The sequence below is a fragment of the Diabrotica undecimpunctata genome, chromosome 1, assembly GCF_040954645.1.
Source record: "Diabrotica undecimpunctata isolate CICGRU chromosome 1, icDiaUnde3, whole genome shotgun sequence".
Classification (NCBI taxonomy): domain Eukaryota; kingdom Metazoa; phylum Arthropoda; class Insecta; order Coleoptera; family Chrysomelidae; genus Diabrotica; species Diabrotica undecimpunctata.
In genome coordinates this window covers 3525124-3550884 of record NC_092803.1, presented here as the reverse complement: position 1 = coordinate 3550884, position 25761 = coordinate 3525124, and the positions used below count along the sequence as shown (strand labels likewise).

Here is a 25761-nt window from a genome sequence, read left to right as displayed (position 1 = left end):
TGTTTATTTTGTCTTCACCATATCTTCCTACCACATTGTCTTGTAATTTTTTGCCTACCCGAGCATTGAAATCTCCTAATAGGCATATTTCTTTGGATCGGTTTACATGGGTCAACACGTCAAGCAATTTGTCATAGAATTCATCCTTAACTTTTGTATCAGAATCGTCACTAGGAGCATATACTCCTATTATAACTATCGTCTCCCCATGTTTCTCAAGATCCATCATAATGATCTGCTCGTCTATCTCTTCCCAACTCTTAATATTGTTTTTGAGTTTTGTATGCACGGCTATAGACACACCTCTTTTTGCTCTTAATGATTTTTCAACTCCACTGTATAAATGAATATAGTCGTTCTTGATTTCATTTCCCTTTCCTTTCTTTTTTGTTTCTGTGAGAACGCATATGTCTATTTGTTGTCGTTCTAGTTCTTGAAAAACTTCAGTTTCCTTGGTTCTTAGACCTTGTACATTCCATGTGGCCAATTTCATAGTCCTTTTTCGTAGCAGTCGTCGTCTTTTGTTTCCGTCCTTATTCCGAGGCTCTTGATCGAAATTTTTAGCAAATAACTTTTTTCTAGAAGAAGGGGTGCTGGCCCATCGTTCAAACCCCCAGACTTGGAGGACCAGGATTTGTGAAGAGTATGTAGTAGGAGTAAATGTAGTGACCCGTCTGCCCTCGGAAACCTAATAGCCATTCGGGGTCGGAAAAAAAACGAGAGTTAGCCAAGAGAGGCTGATAGGAAAGATTAAAGACATTTTACTCAAGACAAGTTGAAACAGAGTAAAATGTGAAGGCCCTTATGATCCGCCAGGTGCGTTTCATAAGCGTATGAGTATTGATACAATTTGTGTTCCCGCTCACACCTCGGGGTGTTGACTACAGACTGTATGGCTCGTCCAGCATGCCATAGCATGGAGGATAGGGTACACGTCATTTATACAATGTAGATACCCCAGCTCCATGGCCTGACCCAAGCCTTTGGAAGATACATTTTTAAAACAAATCTGCAACGCCTTTACAACTTTTAAAAAAAATTGTCTCACGCTGCAAGTCAAGCATGTACTGCTTCTAGCAGTTCTTCTTCATCTTGTCTTGTCTCACAATTCATGGCGAGTTTTAGCTGCATCCACTATTGTCCTCCATCTTTTACGATTTTGTGCTTCCATTGCCCATTGTCATTCCTGGTTACTCCCAATATCGCTCTTTCCTCTCCTCTCTGCGTCACTCTCATTTTTTTTTATTGAACGTTTTGTCAAGGTTATTTTTAATTATAATTTTTTTCTGGCAAAGTGATCAGTAACATCAGAATATTAAATAAGAGTCCTATGCTAATACAGAAAAAAAAATCAATCAATCAATCCCAAAAAACTGAAGCTAGAACTTTTCCAGTAGATTTTTGATCCAGAAATTTCATAGGGTTTCGAGAATCAGAGTGTCTTCATTATAGGTTGTAGAATTATATCCAACATTCATTCATATATCTATATGATAAATGATAAATGTGAGTCAAATATTGATAGAACGCAGTTTGGCTTTCGGAAAGCACTTGGAACTAGAGAAGCAATTTTCGCTCTCCAGGTGCTTATACAGCGGTGTAGAGACGTTGATAAGGACGTGTATTTGTGCTTTGTGGATTTTAGAAAAGCATTTGACAATGTCAATCATGAACAATTGATAGATATTCTTCGAAAGACAGGTATTGACGACAAGGACATTCGAATTGTGGCAAACCTATACTGGGGTCAAACAGCAAGAGCAAAAATTGGCAACGAACTCACTAAAAGTGTGCAGATCAAAAGAGGTGTCCGTCAGGGTTGTATATTATCCCCACTCCTATTCAATATTTATTCCGAAGAAATATTTAATAAATGTATGGAAAATGCAAATGAGGGCATAAAAATAAACGGCAAGTTAACGAACAATATAAGATATGCCGACGACACGGTGATCCTTGCCAGTACCATAGACGAATTACAGCAGGTAATGGAAAGAGTTTATTCAGTTAGTGAGGAATACGGCCTGAGCCTCAACTTCAAGAAGACAAAGTGGATGCTGATAAGCAGGAAGCAACAGCCTGCTCGACAGTTACGGATAAGTAACATACTAATTGACCATGTAGAATCTTATGTGTACCTTGGCACCAACGTAAATGCAAAATGGGAACAGGCCACAGAAATTAAGGCGATAATAGAACGAGCTAGAGCAGCATTTAGCAATATGAAAAAGCTCCTCATAAGCAGGGATTTGTCTCTTCCCCTAAAACTACGTCTAGTTAAATGCTACATTTTTCCGATCTTACTGTATGGTGTGGAGGCCTGGACGCTGACGGAGACGCTCACGAGAAAACTAGAAGCATTCGAAATGTGGGTGTACCGACGCATTCTTCGTATATCCTGGACCGAACATGTCACCAACACAGAGGTAATCCAAAGAATCGGAAAGGAGAAAGAAATCGTGAATACAATTAAACAAAGAATGCTTGAATATCTAGGCCACATATTGAGACACAATAAGTACCGTCTACTGCAATTGATTGTCCAGGGAAAAATAGACAGTAAGCGAGGGCCAGGCAGGAGAAGACACTCGTGGCTCCAAAATCTGAGGAAGTGGTTCGGGCTCACATCGGTCGAACTATTCAGAAGCGCCGCAAATAAGATCAGAATTGCCATGTTAATAGCCAACGTTCGCAACGAACAGGGCACTTGAAGAAGAAGAAGAATTCATTCATAAGAAGTTTCCATCTTTTTCAAACCGACACAGATCGAACACGATGTTTTTATCTTGGCACGTTTCTGGCCAACATCAAATATTCGTTGTAGCTCAATTCGACGTTCTGATAAAATTATGTCATGATCTTCGTCGATATTTACGTGTAAATTACATGTATTTTTGTAAAAACTAATAAAACAGTGGTTGTTTCATTCATAAATATCTTTAATCTTTTATCTTTTCCTTTTTGTCATAAAAGCTAGAACATCTAATTAATATTAATTTCTAAATTTTCATCTGATGTATTCCTAGAAGTTAATATTTTGCGATAGATGTGCTAAAGAAGTAAATGTTTGGGACAAGTTGCTTATCTAAATTATATAACATTTGAAATGCTCAAAAATTGTGGCAGTCTGTATAAACAACCTTGAAGAGAACAAGGCCAACACCAGTGTATCGCCAGCGCTTACATTACCTAAACATTCCGATGTTTTTACGTTATACAGCAATGGTCAATAGTTCGATTTTATTATCATAAATTCTTATGAATTAAATTAACGCAAAAATGTGGTGCACGATCACTTGAAGAAACAAAATATTGGTTTGGACAAAAAACATTTATGAACTTTTAAAAAAATTGTACTTCTTGGAGATTTCATAGACATGATATCCAATATCACGTATAATAGATAAGAATGTCAAAAACGATTTAAAAATATAAAATCCTTATAGATTAGTCGTCTAAGTAAGCTACCTCTGCAGGCTACCTCTCATTTCTTGATGTTCTCCACCTTGCATCTACGTTGTATATCTGTACTTCAATTTTAGCTTTGTCCCATAGTGTGTTATTATCAATTTTTTTCTCTACTATTTCGTGATTCTTATGCGGATGTCATTATTGGTCTGGTGACTGTTTTGTAAATTATGCCTTGCATTTCTTTCCCGATATTTTTATTTCGGAGGATAATTCGGAGTTTGTACTTGGACCTCACGGATATGGCGACAGAAACGAAAGGGGTCAAACTCTTATAGAATTTCTTCTGCAACACAGACTATATGTCATGAACCCCCATTTTAAAAAAGAAAGTGGACCAAATGGCTTAAACAAGAACGAAATTGACTTTATCTTCACTAACAAAAAAGACGCTGTTCAAGACATAACTGTATTAAATAAATTTTCAACCGCAAGTGACCATAGAATGGTTAGAGCGAAGGTAGTCTTAACGTAAAGAAGGAACGAAGAAATATGGTAACAAGGACTAAAAATGTTACGTTCACTGCGATTACTAACACAAGGGCATACCAGGAAGAAATAGATAGAAACTTTCAGAATGACGTGCAAGATAAAACCGATATTGAACAACTTAACGAAAGGTTGGTGGACGCTCTAAGGAAGGCACAGAAGAACTGTCAAGTTAAGCAAACAAGGAAAAATGAAAAACTTACAGAAGGCACAAGGAACCTAATGCAAAAAAGAAGGGAAATGAAAGATAAGCACACAGTGAACATCGCAGAGCTGAGGAATTTAAATAAAACCATTTTAAAAGCTGTTAGGAAAGACATAAGGGATTTTAACACTAAAGAAACAACTAATACCATAGAACAAAATAAAAGCCTTCAAGTTCTAAAACGAAAATTGAAGACAGGAACCAGGAACATTTATAAGCTAAAAAATAGACCAGGACATGCTGTATATGAACAACAAGAAATTATGAAATTTATCGAAGAGTAGTACTTATAGAACATTATCTCGTCGATATGCTCACATTCCAGAGGTGGAAATTACAGCCATACAAAATCAAGGATCAGAGGAACTTTCAGATATAACCGAAGAGGAAATCGAATCAGCGTTGAAAGGTATGAAGAACAGCAAATCAAATGGAGAAAATGTCATTGTAAGTGAAATACTAAAATTAGGAGACGAATGCATCATAAAAGCTTTAAAAACCTTTTATAATGCCTGCCTCTTTGAAGGAGTTACACCAGAAAAATGGAATAGTGCCATTATGATAATATTGCACAAAAAAGGAGATGTAACAGAAATTGGAAACTACAGACCTATCAGCTTGTTATCTGATTTATATAAGCTCTTTACGAGAATAATTACTAACAGACTGGAACCTAAGCTGGATTTTCACCAACCATTAAAGCACGCCGGATTTAGGAGTGGCTTTGGAACGAATGACCTCCTACGAGTAATAAAATCCTTAATAGAGAAAGTTACAGAATACAACAAGCCATTGATATTAATATTTGTAGACTTTGAGAAAGCGTTTGACTCAGTCCAGCATAGCTCCATGTTAAGAGCTCTTACAGAGTGCAGTATTGATCATAGGTACACAACTCTTCTTCGGAATATATATAAAAGCGCAACAGCTGCAGTTAGAATGTATTATGGCAACACAAATACATTTCCCTTCGAGAGGGGTATTAGGCAAGGAGATACCATCTCTCCTAAGCTATTCACCGCTTTGTTGCAGAGTGCTATAAGAAACAATAATTGGGGGAATATTGGAGTCAAAATAAATGGAGAACTTCTGAACAACTTGAGCTTTGCAGACGACATAGTCCTTATTGCAGACCGGGTAGATCATGTCTGCCAGCTTCTTCGAGACCTTCAGAGCTCGTGTACACGAGTTGGACTTAAAATTAATTTCTCCAAAACACAATATATGACCAACCTAGTACTGGCGAAAAACATCTCAACTAACGGCACGCAAATTGAACAGTTGTATAGCTATAAATATCTGGGCTACGAGATTAAATTAGGCAGAGATAATCAAACAACGGAGCTAAACAGGAGAATAGGACTGGCATGGGCGGCTTACGGAAAACTCTCAAAAAATAGAAAAAAACAAATGCTTTTAATCTGGACTTACTTATTAAATTTGGCAAATCTTTCTACCATGGATCTTTTCAACATAAATCATCTATAGGTTAATCCTTTTTTCTATTATTCTAATTATCTTAATCTATGCTGTTTTACGTTTTCATCAGTTAGTGCCAAACCAGTAGCGCACCTAGAATTTGCCTCTGGGGGGGGCAGGTTTGGTTGGACACCGAATTTTTTTTTATGATGTCCATTTTGAGTTCTTAAAATGTGTGAGTAACAGTGTCGGAATAGGGTCCTGGGGGGGGGGTAACCCCCAAAACCCCCTGGGTACGCCACTGTGCCAAACTACATAGTTATGGGATCTTTTTAAAAAAATCAATAATACAAAATAAATATTAATTTAGTGCTCTAATAAATAATTTAATAAAATATAACTGATAAGTTTTTTAAACACGGAAACAATATTTTTTTCTGATAATAAAAACTGATAAATTGTTCTAATTTTTCAAAATCTGCGTGTGATATAATATTGACATAGTAGATTTTTTTATTAAATGATAACGGTTATGAAGTGTCTTCGTTGTTTAATAAATGAGAGATATTTACTACCAGATTAAATAGTACTGATATTATTATTGGATTTCTAATCCGCTGATCATATCGAGATAATTTTTATTTGTTAATATTGCAACATTATAATATTTATTAATATTCTAACCACTTCAATTTTAGTAGTTAGTTATATTTAAGTAAATACTAAATAAATTTCCAAACAATTTTCCAATAGACAATTTATGTTTATTTTCTCAGTATGTTAAAGATGTATTTATATTAATATAGAAATGTTTCTTCAACGTTAAGTTTCCCAAGAAAATCTTTATTTTGAAATAAAAAGTTACAATTTTGAGAAATACTACAAACTACTATATTTAATGACTTTTAAAAGTGACTATTGAAACATAATAATTACAATAATAATAAAAATATTGATTTCTTCCTTTTTATAACATTGGACATCGTAATCTGCTGATTCTTAATAGTAGGAAAACTTATAGCTACATTTCTATATATAAAATTCTTGTTGTTATAGATTGAAATCCACCCATACTTAAACCAACAAAAACTCATCGACTATCTCGAATCCAAAGACATCGTCGTAACAGCCTACAGTCCATTGGGATCCCCCGACAGGCCATGGGCCAAACCTGGTGACCCACAACTTTTGGAAGATCCTAAAATCAAGAAGATCGCTGATAAATACAAGAAGACACCCGCTCAGGTGGTCTTGAGGTACGGCATCCAAAGAGGATTGATCGTCATTCCAAAATCCGTGACCAAGTCCAGGATCCAACAGAATTTCGACATCTGGGACTTCAATCTCACCAACGCCGATGTTGCCGCCCTCAACACTTTCGACTGCAATGGCAGAATCTGCCCATATGACGAGTGAGTATATAATTTTTGACTTACCTAACTTACTTCTAAATTGATTTTTTTCTTTTCGTCTAATATTATGATAAAATGTTTTTTATTTTTATCACAGAGCTTTTTTGGGCATAAATGATATTGCAGCCATTGTCTGGGGATTGTGGCAGTCTGATATATTAGATTAAAGAGTTCAACCATTACATCAATAACATCTTCATCGATGAGTTTTAATAATTCGATTGGCACATCATCTGTTCCAGTAGCTTTACCCTCTTTTGTGTTTTTGATGGCATAGATGACTTCTTCTCTTAATATTGGTGATCCAGTATCCTCGGTGATTTCTAATGACAGTTCTTCTCTTTCATCATTAAATAGTTGTTGGATGTAATTGGTCCAGTGACATAATCTCTTCTTCATATCAGTAATAATATCCCCTTTATCATTTTTAAGGATATTCGTTTTTGTACGTTTTCTAGAACCTGTCATTTCTTTGATTTTTTTGTGTAAATTAAAGCTATCATACTTTTTATCCAGATCTTCTATTTCCTTGCATCTGTCGGAGAGCCACCTCTCTTTTGCCTCTCGAATTTTCTTTCTGAATTCTGAAATCTCTAACCTACACACCTCAAACTCAACCAATTTCTAGAAACCATCGTTTTCAATCCACAAGCTGGCAAACCCACCTAACCCTGGAATCCCTAAGATAAATTGCTTATTGTATCATATCAAAATAAAATCACATACAGTAATTGTGTTTACTGATCGAAATAACACGTCTCCAACCCTATCAACCCCTACAAACCACCCCTTTTTATTCGAGAGCTAAAAAACCCACCTTATTCTAGAATCCATAAGATTAATTGCTAATTTTTGTATTAAAAGGAAATCACGTACAGCAAGCCGGGTCTACATATCCTCAAAAATGACCAACAATAGATATTTTTGTATATTTAAGTTAGAATGTCAGTGCAGAAAAAACTTTCGAAAAATTATACTCTGTGTTCAGGGTCTTATGCTTGTTGCCCTGTGTTATCAGAGCATTAAGTCTTCGGCGATTCAGTGTTAATACGTTTGCTTGCCATACGCAGTGCTTTGTCTAATAACAAACTTTTAATAAATAATTAAAAATAATAAGGATATAATTATCCGTGCAACTACAATTGAAATATATTAGAGCTCTTTTTATAATTCTGTTAATGTTTATATTAGTAGTTGATATGCCAGAAAAGTTACTACTTCGATTAATTTTAAAGACAAAGACAAAAAAGATCATACGAAAAATGTTTTTTTACTATTGCATTTATGTTTTTATTATATCTCTCTGTTATCTTGATAACATTTTTTTTATTTTTTTCAGTGCCTTCACACACAAGGACCATCCATTCGTCAACGATGAATACTAAACTGGAAAACAACAAACATTCATCATTACATTTAATAAATATCTAACCAAAATCTTTAATTTTATATTAAAATATATTTTGTGTTAATGTTTAATCTTTTATTTCTATCCAGTCCCGTTTTTTTCTCAGTTGCAATGAAAACAATCAGAAATATTTTACGAGGCATAAAGTTAAGATCGATATACTTTAGCATTCTAACAAACCAATCGTCGAAGCATCTACGACAGTCCGATCCGAAATAGAAATGAGATTTTTTATGGTATAACCAGAGAACTAAGGAATACAGAGAAGCGACACTCCTTTGAAGTTACGTGGCCAAGCCGCCAATGACAGCTAACAACCAGAAAATTAATAGTCAGTGGGCATATCACACAATATAAATTCTTAAGAGCGTAGGCGCAAAATTTCGGGCCAATGCTTTTACGCATTATTGAATCCATTACAGTTGAGAGGTTATTACCAAAAAGTAATTGTAAAATATTGTAATGATTTTTACTATCAAGATTAAACAATAAATTATTGTCTGGTATTACAACCTCTGGTAACTAAGTTGAACTCAATCTAACTTCCACTCCAATTAGGTCAAATTATATACCTACCTTGAATAACAGCAGGTAAATATTCAGCATTTGAAATTAATTTGTCTGTTTCTTTTAATTATGGGGTCGATCCAGAAACAATAACATTCTCTAAAAAAACCTTAGCGTGAAAATATATCAGCATAAAATATTGCTTTCGAAAAATATGATTTTTTAACTTAAATGTACACAAACCTAAAACGATAATCTTCTTTGGTGGTTCTTCGATATCTTCACCGTGGTCAATTTTATTTGTCGTATTATATGAAAATATTGAAGGTACTGCGTCATGCACCAATGTTTTTCTTCTATTTCCTTTTACAATAACATTATCTTCAAAATGCAGTTCACAAATCCTATAAATATTATAAAGTGAATCCATTTTGAATAACAAATCTTCTCGTCTGCAAGCTTCTATCCACATTTTGGCACTACAAATTTTTAACAGAACAAATTTTAAACAAAGAACTTTTTCTGTATTTATAAATAATACTTTATTACTTACAACTATAACAATATTAGTATATTCTAAGTATATTGTAAGTAATGAAATATTTAACTTTTGTCAATATCTAATCTTAATAAATTTACAGTTTTCTCTTGACTAAGTCACAAAAATGTTACTAAATATTGAGATATACAACAAATAAAGTTTTAATATTTTTTATCTGTAATACCCATTTCAAACTCCTAAATATTTTATGTACTCCGATCCATATATTTGACCTTTCTTATTTATATTTAACGAATTAAAAATTGGCAGACAACTTTTGTATATAGCAAAAAGTAGATGAGTATTTAGTTTTTTCATAATTTAATGTAAGATTGTTTATTTGTAACCATGTTTTTACAATTTTGAAGTCTTGTTCTGTTGTAATTGTAAGATTTTCCCAATTATCGGTCTAATTGTGTTTCCAACAATTTTTAGTTTGAGCATTTTAGTAATTTCTTTGTTTTGTTTAAGAGTGTAGGCGCAAAATTTCGGGCCAATGCTTTTTAAATGCAATAATTTTTTTTCAAATCCTGAGAAAACTAACAAATATTTTTGAAAAATTTAAACGCCGAATGAAAGATTACAATTACCGAGGGTCGAAAGTTCCTTAGAATAAACAAAAAGTTTTTTTAATGAGATATTTGAAATTAAAAATCACACTTAATTTTCTCTTTTTTTTTTCACCCCTGTAACTTATTATAATAAACATTATAGAAGTTTTTAGGGACTTTCGGCCCTCAGTAATAATGTAGTCTTTCATTCTGCGTTAAAATTTTTCAAAAATACTTATTAGTTTTTTCAGAATTCGAAAAAAATGAATGCATTTAAAAATCATTGGCCCGAAATTTTGCGCCTACGCTCTTAAATCAAATATTCTCCTGTATAAAACCCTCTATATATTTTTATCTCCTAAAAATACTATATTCGTATTGTTGTCTTCGAGCGCGCTGACACCCGGCCACCATCTGTTGATTTTTTGACCTGAGCCTTCGGAGACTTGCGTCTTTCAATAAAAGAAATAGCACTGAAACCAAATTTAATGTTTTCATTTTGAACTATCCCTTGGCATACCAAAGTTTATTTTTTATAGCTCGGACAGACACGTCGGCGTCGGCTTAGTGTTCGAAAGTCAAACCAACACTATTATGTAATAACTAATAATAATTACAAAGCAATAGTAATTACCTGTTATTATTCTTAGGAAATCTAAATAAACTTATTCCTTTTCCTGTCACAGATGAACATCCTCGAAACGCACAAATATATCCAGACATTTTAAATATAAATTAAACTTTTAACTATAACTATAAACTTATATATTTAACTATAACTATTTTAACTATAACTATAAACTTTTAACTATAAATAAATTATATAAATAGTGTTTTTGACAGTTAAACAACCAGAATCGGGCATGCGTATACAAAAATGGTACACGCTTTTGGACCGTTGTGTCGCTTCTCTGTGTTCGTTAGTTCTCTGGTATAACCTTCTCATCTGTTGATTGATTCTCGAGAACGCAAAGACATCGCACGGAGCCAAATCAGGACTATATACAGGATGGCCCATTGTATTGATGTTTTTTGTGTTCAAATGCTCGGATTGTATACAAGCCGAATATGTATATCGAAATCAAAAAAAACTTTTTAAAGTAAAAGTATTTAAAAAGTTTAAAAGTATTTTAAAAGTAACTTTATTTTAAAGTAAAATTTCCAATAAAAATAGTAAATTGTACCCATATCATTGATTACTTTTTGGTTTATACATATCCAGGGTGGTAGGACGAAAACTAAACAGAGGCATTATCATCAGGAAATGCGACAACATTTCTCAGCTCAACTCAGCAATAGGTAAATTTTTGATTAAGAGGGAATACATTTTCCGGTATTTTCGATTATTTTACTTTCACCCCTAAGCCAGGGTAAGAATCAGCTCAATTATTTTTAATGGCAATGAGGTGTCAAATAATATTTGGTTTAAAAGCCCTTATAATACACTATACATTAATCTTAGAATAGACAAAAGTAAAATGTATTTGCAATTACTGGACGACGTGATTAATCCTGCTTTGACCTGAGATATTGTTGAAAATGATCAACGAGATCATGACTCTATCTTTAGAAGATTTACGTCAACGAATGTCTACGAATCATTCCGCAAATGCTTCGGAATGTGGAAGAACGTTTCGAGCAAACCTTTATCATGGTAGAGAGACGCATGAGATCATTAGTTTCACCATTTGGACAAATAAGAAATAAGTAACCAGCTAAACATATTCTTTATATAACAATGAAACACTGAAAACTTTGTTTTCAAAACTTCCACAAAATTATTAAAATATCTTATCACTACAGTTGTTTCGGCAAAGTGCCTTTCTTAAGTGATCTATAAACTTTATAGTATTTAACTGAATAAGTTGAGGAGGGGAGAACTGTTCGTCTCAAGTTAATTATTCAGAATTATGTCTGTATTTTTTAATTTGATTTTCATAGGTTCTAATAAAGATAGTTTAAGGACTTTATTTTGAATGTGAAGAATTTGAAATTCGTCATTAAAAGAATGATAATGGTCTAGAAGGTAAAATGCGTATGTAGAATCTGTTTTTCTACTATTGAGAACCCCTTTATGTTCTGCTATACGTTTGATAAAAGTTCTACCAATTTGACCAATGTAAGTTTTTGGGCAGTCGCCACATTTAAGTTTGTGTACACCACTGTGTACATAGTTACTTAGAAAAATAAAAATTCCGATGTCTACAACTTTGATACAGAATTAAATATCATTAAGCAAATAGCAGTAAACAACGGGTTCAACGAACAAACAGTTAATAAAATTTTAAATCAAAAACTATACAAGAAAGCCCTGAAATTATTATTTCCACCACCAGGGAAAAAACCCATTACCTTCTGCTCGATTACATATACAGGCAAAATATCAACAAAAATAGCCATACACAAAATATTATCGACAGCTGCTTGTTTCATCCACTCTTCATTTATGTTTTCATGTTTTCGTCTGTTTTCCAGTTTGATGTATATATTTTGTTTATATTCTCTAGTTTTGTTCGTCTCATTGAGACCTTTTAAATTGTATGGGTCATGTTTAAAACCTCTTTCTTTTTTATGTTTGTTTTGCTTAGTAAATCGAAATAAAAGTACAAAACATTCGTAATATATAGGTACTTTAATAAGCAAAACAATAGCATGACATTTACGCTGACAATAAATAAAACTAGAAATATATACAGAGATATACAAGATTTAAAAAAGAAGACAAGGGTCTTAATGACAGTTCTTGTTGTCAGTTTTTATATTTCTGACAAACACTATAATCCACATTTTATCAAATAATTGCGTGATATTTTTCCATTATTTTATTTTTGAGACAAATTAGTATTCATCAAGGAAAATGGCTCAAAGTTCGACTATCATTACTCTAAGTCAGATGTGCGATGCTGCTCTTAACACTCCCGAAGTTGGAATAGTGAATTTTTCGTTGCTGCGCACGCTTATACAGGTTATAATAAAGCAGTTGAATTTTTCTGATACTAAAGTGGAATATAGAGGACTGGATAGCGAGAGAATTCAGGCTTTTATGGAAAAGGCCCAGCCGACCACTCATTTATACACTGGTAAGGTAGAGCAGTTTATGTTTAAATATAGTTGTATAAGTCTTTTTTTTAAATCATGTAATCGTATTCATCATTATCAACAGCTATTCCATCTATCATCAAATGTAAGCCTCCCTTAGATGTGTTGTTTTTTGCATCCATTCATTCATCTGGTTTGAGCCTGCCTCTACTTCTCTTATTTGTTCTTGATCACCATTGAATGGTGACACGTAATTATATTACCACTATAAAAAACAGAATGCTGGGCACGATTCTTCAATAACATTGACTGGCGAGCTTTAGGACGTGGGTCTACAAATCGTTTATAAGGAACGGGAGATAGTAAGACCAATCGACATCAATATAATTCAAGTATATGCACCTACAACAGAAGGAACAGAAGAAGAGGTAGAAGAACTATACCATAGCATTAATCAAGTCGTGAAAAGGTTGAAAAAGCAAGACCTAAAAATTGTCATGGGTGACTTCAACGCCAAAGTTGGGGCCAGCAAAACAGCATCTGCAGTTGGACCATTTGGGAATCCGAAACGATCGGGGAGATAAGAGTGCCCTTCTACTTATCAACACATCCGCCCGAAGCCGTTGGTCAGTAAGTGTGGGATTGCTTATACCGGCAATTGCTGTCTCAGAATGCCGTACTATTAATGGAAGTATGTTGCAAAACAGAGAATAAACAAGAAATAGATTGGATTACTGCCAAAAAATAAATGGGATACATTTTGATCACCTTTTACATTAAAATTAGTTTAAGCTTCTAATCACTCTACTTCGTTACATATCTTGAATCATTAATTCTATGTTATCTTTAGTTATTATTATGGATTCCGTTTACTACAACGCCAGCTGTTTCGTTGTCCAGTACCTTTTGCAGATTAACTTCGGAGTACCATACTATTTCTTACTATTATTGCAGTTCCGCCATAAGCTTTGACTTGTGGATGTTCAGTGGAGTGGTTTAGATAATTTTGAACCTTAAAATAACTTTTACTTATCATAGGTGCCTCAGAAATCAGCATTGATTTGCCCTAATAGCAGAGAATATTCACTACTGATATCAGCTGAGTTTAGTGTTCTGAAATCCAGAACTTACAGCGGATGAATGTGTCTATTAATCACTGTCTAATCGACTGTTGGTTTCTGATTCCGTGTGTTTGAGAACGTAAATGTGTACTGAGCTTTATGACTATAGAAGTAGTGGGTTGACGGCGCACATGTTTATCAATTAATTTGCTGATTAGATTTTTTACACCGAAATCAGGCGAAATTTAAAAAATCTATATATATATATATATATATATATATATATATATATATATATATATATATATATATATATATATATTCGGTTTTTTTATAACGTCTTACGACGTTGTCCGACTCCCAAACGCCACTGTATTCTGTCTTGAGTTAGGTCTTCGTCCAGATTTCGAGCGCTAATCGCTTTCCTAACTCCCAGGTTCCAGCTCTGTGGTGATCTTCCTTGTTTCCTCTTCTCTGGGGGTTGCCACATCATCGTTTTTTTAGGCAATCTTTCGTCCCCCATTCGGCTCACATGCCCATACCATATGAGCTGTTTTCTCTCAATATCCTCAACTATAGTGCCCTCTATACCCATTTGTTGTTTTATCACTTCATTTCGTATTCTGTCGGCTCTTGATATTCTCATCGATCTTCTGATGGTATCCATTTCCGTGGCTTCTACCTTTTTCTTATATTTTTCGGTTATTCTCCATGTCTCAGCTCCATAAAGTAGGCTAGTTTTAACCATTGTCTCATAGATGTTCCATTTTCTTTTCTTTGATATTTCTTTACTCCATAGAATTCCGTTCAAACATGCTATAGCTCTTCGTGCTTGTACAATTCGACGTTCTATTTCTCGTTCGTCTTTTCCACTACGGTCGAAGATGACGCCCAAGTATTTATATTCGTTGCATGGATTTATTTTTTGATTGTCATCGATATCGAGTTGTTCTGCTTCAGCTCCAATTGAGAGGTATTTTGTCTTTTCTAAATTGATATTTAATCCCCATTTCTGGTATTCTTCAATTAGTTTTCTAAGCATGTATTCCATGTCATCTTTGTCATTTGAGATTACCACCTGATCATCTGCAAACTGTAAAGTATATATGTAATCCTGATCGTTCAATTGTATACCCATTCCTTTGACTTTCCTTTTCCATTGTTTCAGAGCTGCAGAGATATAAATCTTAAACTGAGTCGGAGAGATACAACATCCTTGTCTGAGACCCTTAGTAACTGCAAATTTTTCAGCTAAGAGATTTCCGAATTTCATTTGGGAGTTTGAACCATAATATAGATCTTTGAGAGCACTAACCAATGTTTGATGTATGTTTGATGTGCCCAGGACTTCCCATAGTTTATTTAGCGGGACTGTGTCATATGCCTTCTCAAGATCTACAAAAGTCATATGTAACTCTCTATTTGTCACAATTTTCTTTTCTATAATTTGTTTAAGACAGAAGATGTTATCTGTACATGAACGACCTGCTCTAAATCCTCCTTGTTCTTCGTCTTCAGACGATTGATAATCTTCCTCTATCAGGTCCCGTAGTATTCGACCGTATAGTCGACTCATTGAATTTGTGACCGATATCCCTCTATAGTTTTTACAATTTCTCCTGTCACCTTTTTTATATATTGGGGTAATATATGCTGTTTTCCATTCATCTGGTGTTGGATGTCCATTAATATATTCGTTAAATATCACCGTGATCATTCTGTGTAATTTCTCTGAGCCATTCTTTATTAATTCCGTAGTTACTCCCTCTGGTCGACTTGCTTTCCCATTCTTCATCCCTGCTATAGCTTTTTGAACTATGTTGATATCTATGGTAATATGCTCTCCCAGAATTTCGATTCTTGATGAATTCATATCTTCTTTAAATTCGTCTTTGTTCTCATTTAATAGATGTTTGTAATAATGTGTCCAATCCTCGGGATTTATGGGATTTAGAATCACTTTCTCGTTAGTCGGCTTCTTAACAGAGTTTATAAACTTCCACGCCTCAGTGCATTGTCGTCCTCCAATATAAGATTCTATCTCTCTGCACCTTCTATCCCATATCTCATTTTTGGAGGTCATAATTATCTTTCTAGTTTTCTTCTTTCATTGTATCGGTCTTTGTCTGCGTCATCTTTTGTATTCAACCACTTATGGTATAATCTTTTCTTTTCTGTTACCGCATTTTCGACGTCTTCATTCCACCAAAGCTTGTTACTAATTTTATTTTGTTTGATTCCTAAGACCTCCTGTGCTGTTTGATGAATACTTGATATTATGTTCTCATATATGCATTTGGTATTTGTTAGTGTTTCGTCAAGTTTGGAGTCCATTCGAGTCTTATATAGTGTGCGGGTGCTCTCATGAATTAAACTGGACAGATTGTATTGAGGAAGATCAATTCTTTCTAAAAGTTGTTCGTCTTGGCTTGATGAGACACTGTCCTTTAATCTATATGGGAAAACAATTTTTGCCCTGACCATGTGGTGATCTGATCCGCATACTGCTCCTCTCATAGCTCTAATATCTCTAATGAGTATTTGTGAATTTTGTTTAACTATCACGTAATCTATTATAGACTTAAGATTCCTTGTTGGTTGAAACCATGTATATTTGTGTATGTTTTTGTGACAGTAATATCCGTTAGTTATTTTAAAAAAATCTAAATAAGTAATAATCCTGATTGTAATAAACACCTAAACGGTGTTTTAGTTAAAATTTTGTAGTTTTTTTCGAATAACTTAAGTAAACAAACCTTTTATTTTTGTAGAATATTCAGTCACCGGCTCCAGAGATATTCCCGAATCCGACGACGACACGGTCATTCTGGTAACTTCGCAAACTTCAGCTACACCCCAATTCACCGTGACCATGACGGCCGACCACATTGATAGAATGGAAAAATCGATTAAAAAGTTGCAGTCCAAAGTGAAAGAACTGGAAGATTTACCAGGAAATATGAAGCTCTACGAGGCGCTAGAGAAGCAAGAAGGTACTCCCATTCTTGACATGTTCCAAATTTTGAACCTCCAAAAGAGGATGGACGCTGTGGATGAAAGTATCGAAAAATTGGCTTCGATGTTGGAAGGCGCTGCTAAGAGTCAATCTTTACAACTAGTTAGAGGTAAAATTTAAAAAAAAACTTCATTAATTGAGCAAGTGAGCTTTGATATAGAACATTAGACCATCATTTTGTCCTATCTTCATGTTTATTATAAGTATTATACTCAATGTCTTATTTTCTGTCATTATTTTTTTAAACCGATTTTTAATTACTGAAAGTGGCTTAGCATTGTATTCTTAAGTCCCTTGTCTTCCAAGAATGTCCACACTTTGACAGTTATTTGACATATGTTATTGTCCATGTATGAAAATATGGAAAAAGAAGTGAGATATCAACTACAAAAAGTCCATGGATTTGCAAGATGCTTTAATAACACTATATGACGAAACCGACAAACTAATACTAATATGAAATCAAGAATTTATAGAGACAAGAGATACTGTAGGATGAATAGACCAAAAGCTACTGCAGATGAAAGAGATGAGAATACTGAGAAGACTTTACAGTAAATATGCTGAAAGATCGAATAAAGGTCGTGGCATATTATCGTGCACGTTGCGTTTCCAGCACATAGCGTTTAGTTTCCGAAAAATATAATTTAAATGGTTTTAAATATGAACAACGCACACTGTCCGGAACATAGCGTTAATTTAAAAAATCCATAATATTTTTCATCGTCATCAATTAATTCTTTGTATAAAGTCCAGTATTCACCTTCCTTTTTCCTTTCTCTTAGTATTGGATGTACTTCAAACCTTATTTTTAACACAGTTTTTCATTATTCATCGTTAAAAAGAATAGCAATTGCACATAATTTTTGTCGAGAAAAGGGAGATCATATCTTCACCGAACCAAACTGAAACGTTCTATGTATGAAAATATGAACGCGCAGCCCAATTGCTGGAGTGGAAGCGCTACGTGCCGGAAACTATACGTGCACGATAATATGCCGCGACCTTAAGTAGTAAAAACATCAAAAGAAAATGTACCTAATATTCTTTTCAATATTTTAATGTAAAAGGATAGATCAAGATCAAAAATTATTCTGCTCAGTTTGATGTAGAAAAATGTAGAAATGTAGAAAAAGAAAGCTATAGGTAAGGTAGAAAACTAATCTCGTCGTTGAGAAATATGTTAACCAAAAAGTCCATCTACCTTCAATAAAAATATAATAAGTATAAGAAAAAATGTTTGTTGTAGTTTCTGTGTTTCTTTACTTTCCATGCCCTGTATATTATTGTGACAATTCCCAATATTATGCATTGAAAACACTAACCAATGTACTTTTGTTATCTTTAGATTCTCCTGAAATGGACAGTGAAGTTCTAGTAGACTTAGAGAGAAGAATTAAACAGTTAGAAGATCAGATTGGTAGAAGAGGTATTTATATTTTCACATTATTTATTATTAATATTGCTATTTGTTACTACTCTTACAATACGTATTGTAGTACCAGCAGTTATTGGGTTGGTATTGCTAGACGGTCAAATCCAAATCAGACATGACTGGCGCCAATATCATTAGGTATGGGATCTGCATTACCATGTTGCATTATCTTCAACAATCTTCTGAACACATGGAAAAGACTCATTTCAACATTTTATTTTGCAGAGAGGATGACCACAAACGAAGTTTTGCGTGAAATACTTTTACTTTATATTTAGCTGTTAAAATATTTTCTTCACTTCCTTAAAGGTTCTCTTCACTTCTCCTCTGAAGTGGACGGGATCGGTAAATACACATCAAAGGTCGAATTTCTGGTGGAGTAGTCATGATTAGGTCTTGCTGGAAAAACATGTAGGTGTAGGGTTTTCGAGGATTGTTTAAGAATGTTAAACTTGGTATATACTGCTTCATGATTAGATAGTCCTGCATTAATAATTGTAAAGCGTACATCAAGGGGTGAGAAATGTGAGACAGTATAATCAATTATGGTAGATGTTGTTTTAGTAATTCTTGTAGGAGAATGAACATGCATTGTGAAATCATACGATTCGATATAATTCTTTTCAATACTTTTCCTTTGGATAGCCACCTGATCTCTGTGTGATAAGGGAGATTTTTATAAAGCGACCCCATATCTTCATAAACGATTCTGAATAGTCGGGTTTGCACAGCTTTACCTTTGATAGAATTCACAATTTTTATTACCTCCTTGAGCACGTCATTTAAATCAGAAAGTACCACCTTAACAGCTAGAGTCTGTCGATGAAGAAAACAGTGTGTGGAGGAAATATTTGGCATTATCGATTTAATTTTGCAATGAGTCCGCTATTTTTGCCAGTCATAGCTTTAGCGTCATCGCTACAAATAGCAATACATTTGTGTCAATCAATATTATAGTCGCAAGTACTTTCTAAAAACATATCGTACAAACACTGGCCAGTAGTATTTGAAACAAGTGCTTTGCAAAACAATATTTCTTCCGTGCACAAATACTACAGACTGTGTACATCTGTAGATTCGTCAAACTGTAAAGCAAAAAGTGGCTGTTCTTTCATTTTTCGACTGCTTGTTCTTGAATATCCTTGGCCATATCGTTTATTCTGCGTTAAATAGTATTATCAGAAATGTTTTTTAATTTTTTTGCCTCCTGCTTACTGACCAAACTTTTTTTTTGTTTTTTTTTGGATTTATATTAACTATCTTATAATCAACAGGTACCAAAATCACTAAACGTTCCAAGGAAGCTCTTGCCAAGCAACCCTTAAAAACGAGTTCCAAAGAAGTAGTAGAGAAAGAACGAACGTCGCAAGCATTAACTGACGAAGAAATATTTACGGCAATTAAAGACTTAGAAAAAGAAGTAAATGCAATAAAAGAAGTTGTGTATGGAGGCCGAGGAGAGGTCGCTCTAAAATCTCCAAAATCGCCCAAGGACGACTATGAGATACCTTCTTACCAACTGACTCCTGTTGCTGATGCCCAACCGGTGGAAATAAGAATAAAGAATTTAGAATTCAAAAATGCTGAATTTATTGAACAAATAAATTCATTGGACAACGGTTTTAGTCGTCTTGTGAATGCTATGCAAGGTCGACTGGATGAACTGGAAAAAGACATGGGTGAGATTCTTGAACGAATCCATCTAATACCTGCAACAGGAGATGCGGTAGAAACCACCACTAATGTTGACGCCATCAAAAGGCAACTGAACTCTCTAGAACAAGATTTTGAAAATATTATAGAAAATATAAAGAAACTAACGGAAGAGAAAGCTTCTAAGGAGCACGCAATAGATGTTCTTGTGGAGCAGATAGAGCTCCTTAAGACCATAAAGGCAGACAGAGAAGATTTGGAAGATGCCTTAGCAGACAAAGCCGATGCATGCCAAATTAATCGCAAGGTTTCATACGAACAATTCGATCAAGCTTACGGAGACATCAACAGAAATTTGGAAGAAGCCCTTAATAAGATAACACAACAAGAAAACCTTTGGACGCAAACTCTAATGAACATACAGGGCGAAGTTACCGGCAAGATGGACAAAAACGAGCTTACACCTCTTCGAGAATTCATCAATAACAAACTCAAAACTTTGCAGGAGAAATTCAAAGCTCTTTCAGCTATGAAGAGGGACCAGGAAGCCGCCGGCACCAAAATGAGATTCCTAAGAAACGTTAACTGCATTTCATGTGACAAAGATGTGGTTATGCGAAGAGATATAGATCCGTCCATGTATCCGAAGCCTTACTCGCTGCCTCCTACTAAAAGCATGGGACCGTACCTGGCCTACGAATTGGATCAGTTGAGAAAACAGCAAAAATGCGTCCCTAGTACGAAAAATATGAGCGTATTTGAAAACGCTCTTCAAACTAGCCGATCTGCTAAGAGTCCTGATCACGTTTGCAATAGATACTGTGGTGGAAGCCACACTGTAACGACACCTCAACAAAGAGTAACCAGGTGAGTTTGCACATATCGATTTATTATGTGCTACCGTCACTTTTCTTCTTGTATTATGAAACATTCACTTTTTTTATTCGAATTCTTTTTGTCTCATTTGTACTCCAAGATTCCTTAATAACTGTGTTTTTTGGTAATATGTATGTTTGAAAAAGTTGTTGTAATGCTTACGTGAATGTTTTACTTCTATCATTGTTAATATTTTTAACAATATGACCTTATTTAATTGGTTAGCTTATAGTTTGTTAATTTCTTTAAATTCTCTCAAGTCAAAATTGGTACTCTCTACATATTTTATAACATTATCAAAGTTTTTTGATAACCACTTGATAATAAATTATATTTATTTATTTTTTGTATGGCATACAATAAAAACATATAATTTAAAATCAATAAAAAACGTTGTATTGCGGCTCAGTTCAAAGCTTGGCGGTTTCTGATTGATACAGGCCTTCGGTGTGCTTCCTGTGTCTTCCTGTGCTTCTCTCATTGTCTTCTCCACGCGTTGGTTTCGCATACGGGTACGGAGTACGGAGGCTGAGGTGCCACATAGATTTTGGACTATATTATTTCGCGTTTCCAATTTTGCTGCCGTTTGTAGGTGTTCTTTAAAACTCATTGTTCTGTCCAGAGTCACTCAAAGATAGTTTGATGTTGAGTTGATGAGTGAGCAGTCTATTTTCAAAGTGAACGGAGAGTTTTTGTTGGCTTGGGCATTATTCAGATGGAAACAGCACACTTCGGTTTTTGTTGCATTGGGCCGTAGCCTCCATTTGCGAAAGTATTCTTCCATAACGACAAGGTCATCCGTTAGTATTGTTTCTGTAATATCTATGTTGTTATGTCTTGCTGCAATGGCCCAGTCATCAGCGTAGCCAAATTTCTGCAAAGTTGTCCCAGGTAGATCCGCTATGTAAAAATTAAACAGTAATGGTGCCAAAACAGATCCCTGTGGGAGTCCATTGCTGAGTTTCATTTGGACACTTTTAAAGTTGCTCATTGTGACTTAAACAGGTCTATCGGTGAGCATGCTATCAATGAGTTTAGTTACCTTCTGAGACGGGATAGTATGGATTAGTTTCCAGATTAGTTCTTGTCTCCAGACAGTATCGTATGCAGCTGATAGATCAATGAAAGCAACGGATGTCTTTTGCTTTCTTTGAAAACCTGCTTCAATATATGTTGTTAGGAATGGGATTTGATTTGTGCATCTGCGGTTAGGTCTGATTCCTGCTTGCTCAATAGGTATAAATTCAAATATGTTTCTAATATTTATGTTGTAGATTAAGCGTTCCAACTGTTTATAGACACAGCTCAGCAGTGCAATCGGTTGGTAGTTTTGGGGCTGAAAGGCTAAGGCAGCCTTTCATGGTTTTAATATGGCTATAATGGAGGCCTATTTCAGTGAATGGGGGATTTGTCCCGATTTTAACATATCTGTATCGAAATCAGCCAGCCACTTCTTAGAATATTTGCCACGGTGAAGTAAAAATTCTGGATGGACTTTATCGGAGTCGGATGCCTTTCCAGATTTAATTTCGGATATCGCTGAAATAATTTCTTCTGGAGTAAACATTCTGACATCTGAAGGTGGAGTATTCATATATCTGAATAATCCGCCTACATCTGGAGTATTCAGATGTAGGCGACATGCAGACTTTAGTATTTTTAGTTCTTGTTTTACTTTGGTGGTGTGGTCACGATCTCTAGGTGCTCTTAAGGTTGCTACAATGTGGGAGACCACTCTTAGGAGCTATTGGTACTTTGTCTCTAGTTGGGAGTATGCTACTATCAAGCTTTTTAAGTAAAGACCATGCTTTTCTGCTTGATTTGCTAAAGTCTAATTTTTCCATAGTTTCCATATATTTTTGTCGTCTGGCTGCATCCAAACTGCAGTAATTCGTCCGCAATTTCTCGGTCTTGGCTTTCGTTGTATTCTTGATACAATTTCTCACATTTTTCATCCCCTTCTGGGACATACTCTTTACGATATCTTCTGGGTATAGTTTTCTTTGCTGTAGAGATAACCGCGCCAACAAATCTCATGTAGTGTGCACGTGTTGGGGTTATCCATCCCAGACATTTGTCCAATTACTCAGTAAAAGTCACCAGTGGCAATTTTGTCTTTAATTTTACAATAATGTAAATATATGTACGTTGTTTTCAGACTAGGGCATTTCATGGAACAATGGGGCCCAGAAATTGCTCCAGTTATAGACGCAACTGTAAGAGGAACCGACGGCAAAATGTACAAGGCCAGAAACGACGAACACCTAAAGAAACTTGCCTCAGAAAAGCCTCCAAGTTCTCACGGCGAGAGTCCGACTCCAGCCATCATAGTATCAGAACACGCGTCCACCACAAAGACCAGTCTGGTCAATCATCAAGAACCGATGCTGTCAGAAACTGTCGACCGACCTGTTGTAGCTGAGATTAAACCGAAGCATGGTGTTAGAATATCAGCAGTCGAGGGAACGTACGAGGAATTCGAAAAGAATCTAATAGAGAAAGATCCTTCTTTGAAGAATGAAGTGTTATAGATTCAGCTTTTATCAAATCAACATCCCTGTAAGCAATTAACTGTAATATATATTATTCAGCATTTTTTTAAAATACTTTCCCATTTGGTTTTTATATGTAATGCACCAGTAAACATCGACCTCACTTCATTATAATTTCTACCTGGAGGTACATTATGCTATTTTTTAGCCGTTTGTTGTTACCAGGTCTTCTTTATCTGCATCACTACAAAATTCTCTTCTATATTTTTTTATTCCTTTCCTAGCGATGTTTTAGTTTTCTTAATCATTTCTTATATCAATTCGTTGAACGCGAAAGCATCTTAAAAGGGATTATATCGTCGGCTTACTGGCAAAACCCCACAAGTGTCAAATTAGCATATTTTGAGATAATCGCATTTAAAGGTTTTAGATAAGTAGATGGTTAAAAAAAAGGTGGAAAAATGTTTCGCAGATATTTGAAGCTTTTAAGACATAGGTGGGGGATACTAGATGATGAATAGATGAAAAGATACTCCTAGTTTTACCTTGCGTTTTTTTAAGCAATAATTTATGGTCACAATTTGATTTTTTGTCTATAAATTTTTTCCCTTATATTTTAAATAAACAATATTTATGTCATTTTTTTATGTCAAGAATATCTTTATTTTCCCGTTTTTTTAATTAAAATTGATAAATTATTTATAGAGATATTTGCAAAAAAGCAGTTTTTTGCACTAATTTATAAATTTTATTAATTTTTTTATTAACAAAATAAAATTACCATCTTTTAGATTTGTGCGAAATTTCCCCCCGATCAGTCAAATATTTTATAAGTTATTTAATTTGTTTATCCCTGAGGCTAATTATTTAAACTATTGAGCTTGCCCTATGCATGATGCTAGACACATTCAGCAAATTTCATAGGATTATTTAAGACTTAGACTATCTCAGAAGCTAAATGCATATTGAGTTTTCATCGAAATTATTTACAAAATAAACGTTTGAAAAAGGGGTATGTTTTTTACTTATAAACAATTGTAATAACTTCTATATTTTTCAAGCTACAGACTTGTACGTACAACCATTGGATAGCTGGTAAAAAAGCTCACATTAAAAAATAAAAAACCTATGACCAATAGGAACGAAGTTAGTGACTATTTTTAAAAAAATCATATCTCCATTGTTTATAAACATTAAGAAGTAAAATTTGCACAAATTTTGAATGAAAATCTAAACTTTATATTGAAACTTATAGCTATAAAATTTATCTAATTTTTCGAAACGACGGTACTTTCGAAAGATCGACATAGGAAAGTGGAGAGGATATCTGTTTCAGCTCCGTTTTTTTTTTTTGGCATCGGAACTTCAAATTGCAACACGTAGGAAAAATTTACATTATCTCGGCTTCGTTTGCAGCTGCAAGTTTTTTTTTATTCTGGGGTAGCTCGTCGAAATATGAATAACTACATAGTTTTCACTGACCGGAAAATATGGGAAAACTTGGAAAAATTGAGTCCATTTGAAATTCACCCTAAATACTTACTTTTTTTTTAATTTGCTCGAATAGTCTGTCGCAGTACTAATAATGATGACATAATTTTCACCCCCCATAAATCTCGGAAAATCCCGGAAAATCAACATATGTTTTTTCATTTTATATCAATGATGTAATAATATTTATATATTTTATAAATTAAATTTCAGGTAATTTTTTACACATTATTATTATCTTCCTTATATTAATTATAATTGTTTGTATTTCTATAAATAACAATATTGATTTTTATTCTATTTTTCTTACAAATATGATACAATATTAATCTAATCTGCCTTACTGCTTTGATAAAATAAGTTGATTTTTTCATCACTTGCCTTATTAAATTTTGCAATGTTTATTGAACTTTACTTTTTTTATTTTCTTTACATACATTGGTTTAAAAGTTAAAATTTGGTTCATTTATTCGACTTCACTGTCAGGTCTGAACCTTTTTGTTGCAGGTTGTTTGTCTTCACTTATTAAGTCAGTGTTTCCATACATTAACATATTAATGGGCGATCTTAATGCCAAGGTGGGTCAAGATAAGGTAGGAGAACAAGTAGGAAAATATGGGCTTGGAAACAGAAATGACAGAAGAGATCGATTGATTCAATTTTGCCAAAGTGAAGACTTCGTAATAACAAATACCTTT

At 34.2% G+C, this 25761-nt stretch overlaps 2 protein-coding genes across 2 annotated transcripts in view; both read left to right on the top strand.

Moving 5' to 3' along the window:
* Positions 1 to 8466, top strand: part of LOC140444301 (aldo-keto reductase 1B-like) — a 31603-nt gene extending 23137 nt beyond the window's left edge. The window contains exons 4-5 of the mRNA XM_072536051.1: positions 6638 to 6993; positions 8333 to 8466. Of these exons, the coding sequence (XP_072392152.1) occupies positions 6638 to 6993; positions 8333 to 8378 (402 nt within the window). The 3' untranslated portion in view covers positions 8379 to 8466. The remainder of the gene's footprint in view (positions 1 to 6637; positions 6994 to 8332) is intronic.
* Positions 8467 to 12722: 4256 nt separating this feature from the next.
* LOC140444296 (uncharacterized) lies at positions 12723 to 23673 on the top strand. Its single transcript, XM_072536046.1, has 5 exons — positions 12723 to 13080; positions 16872 to 17225; positions 18465 to 18545; positions 19826 to 21071; positions 23239 to 23673. The coding sequence occupies exons 1-5, from the start codon at positions 12858 to 12860 to the stop codon at positions 23609 to 23611; spliced, it is 2277 nt and encodes a 758-aa protein (XP_072392147.1). The 5' UTR covers positions 12723 to 12857; the 3' UTR covers positions 23612 to 23673.
* The last annotated feature ends 2088 nt before the right edge of the window (positions 23674 to 25761 follow it).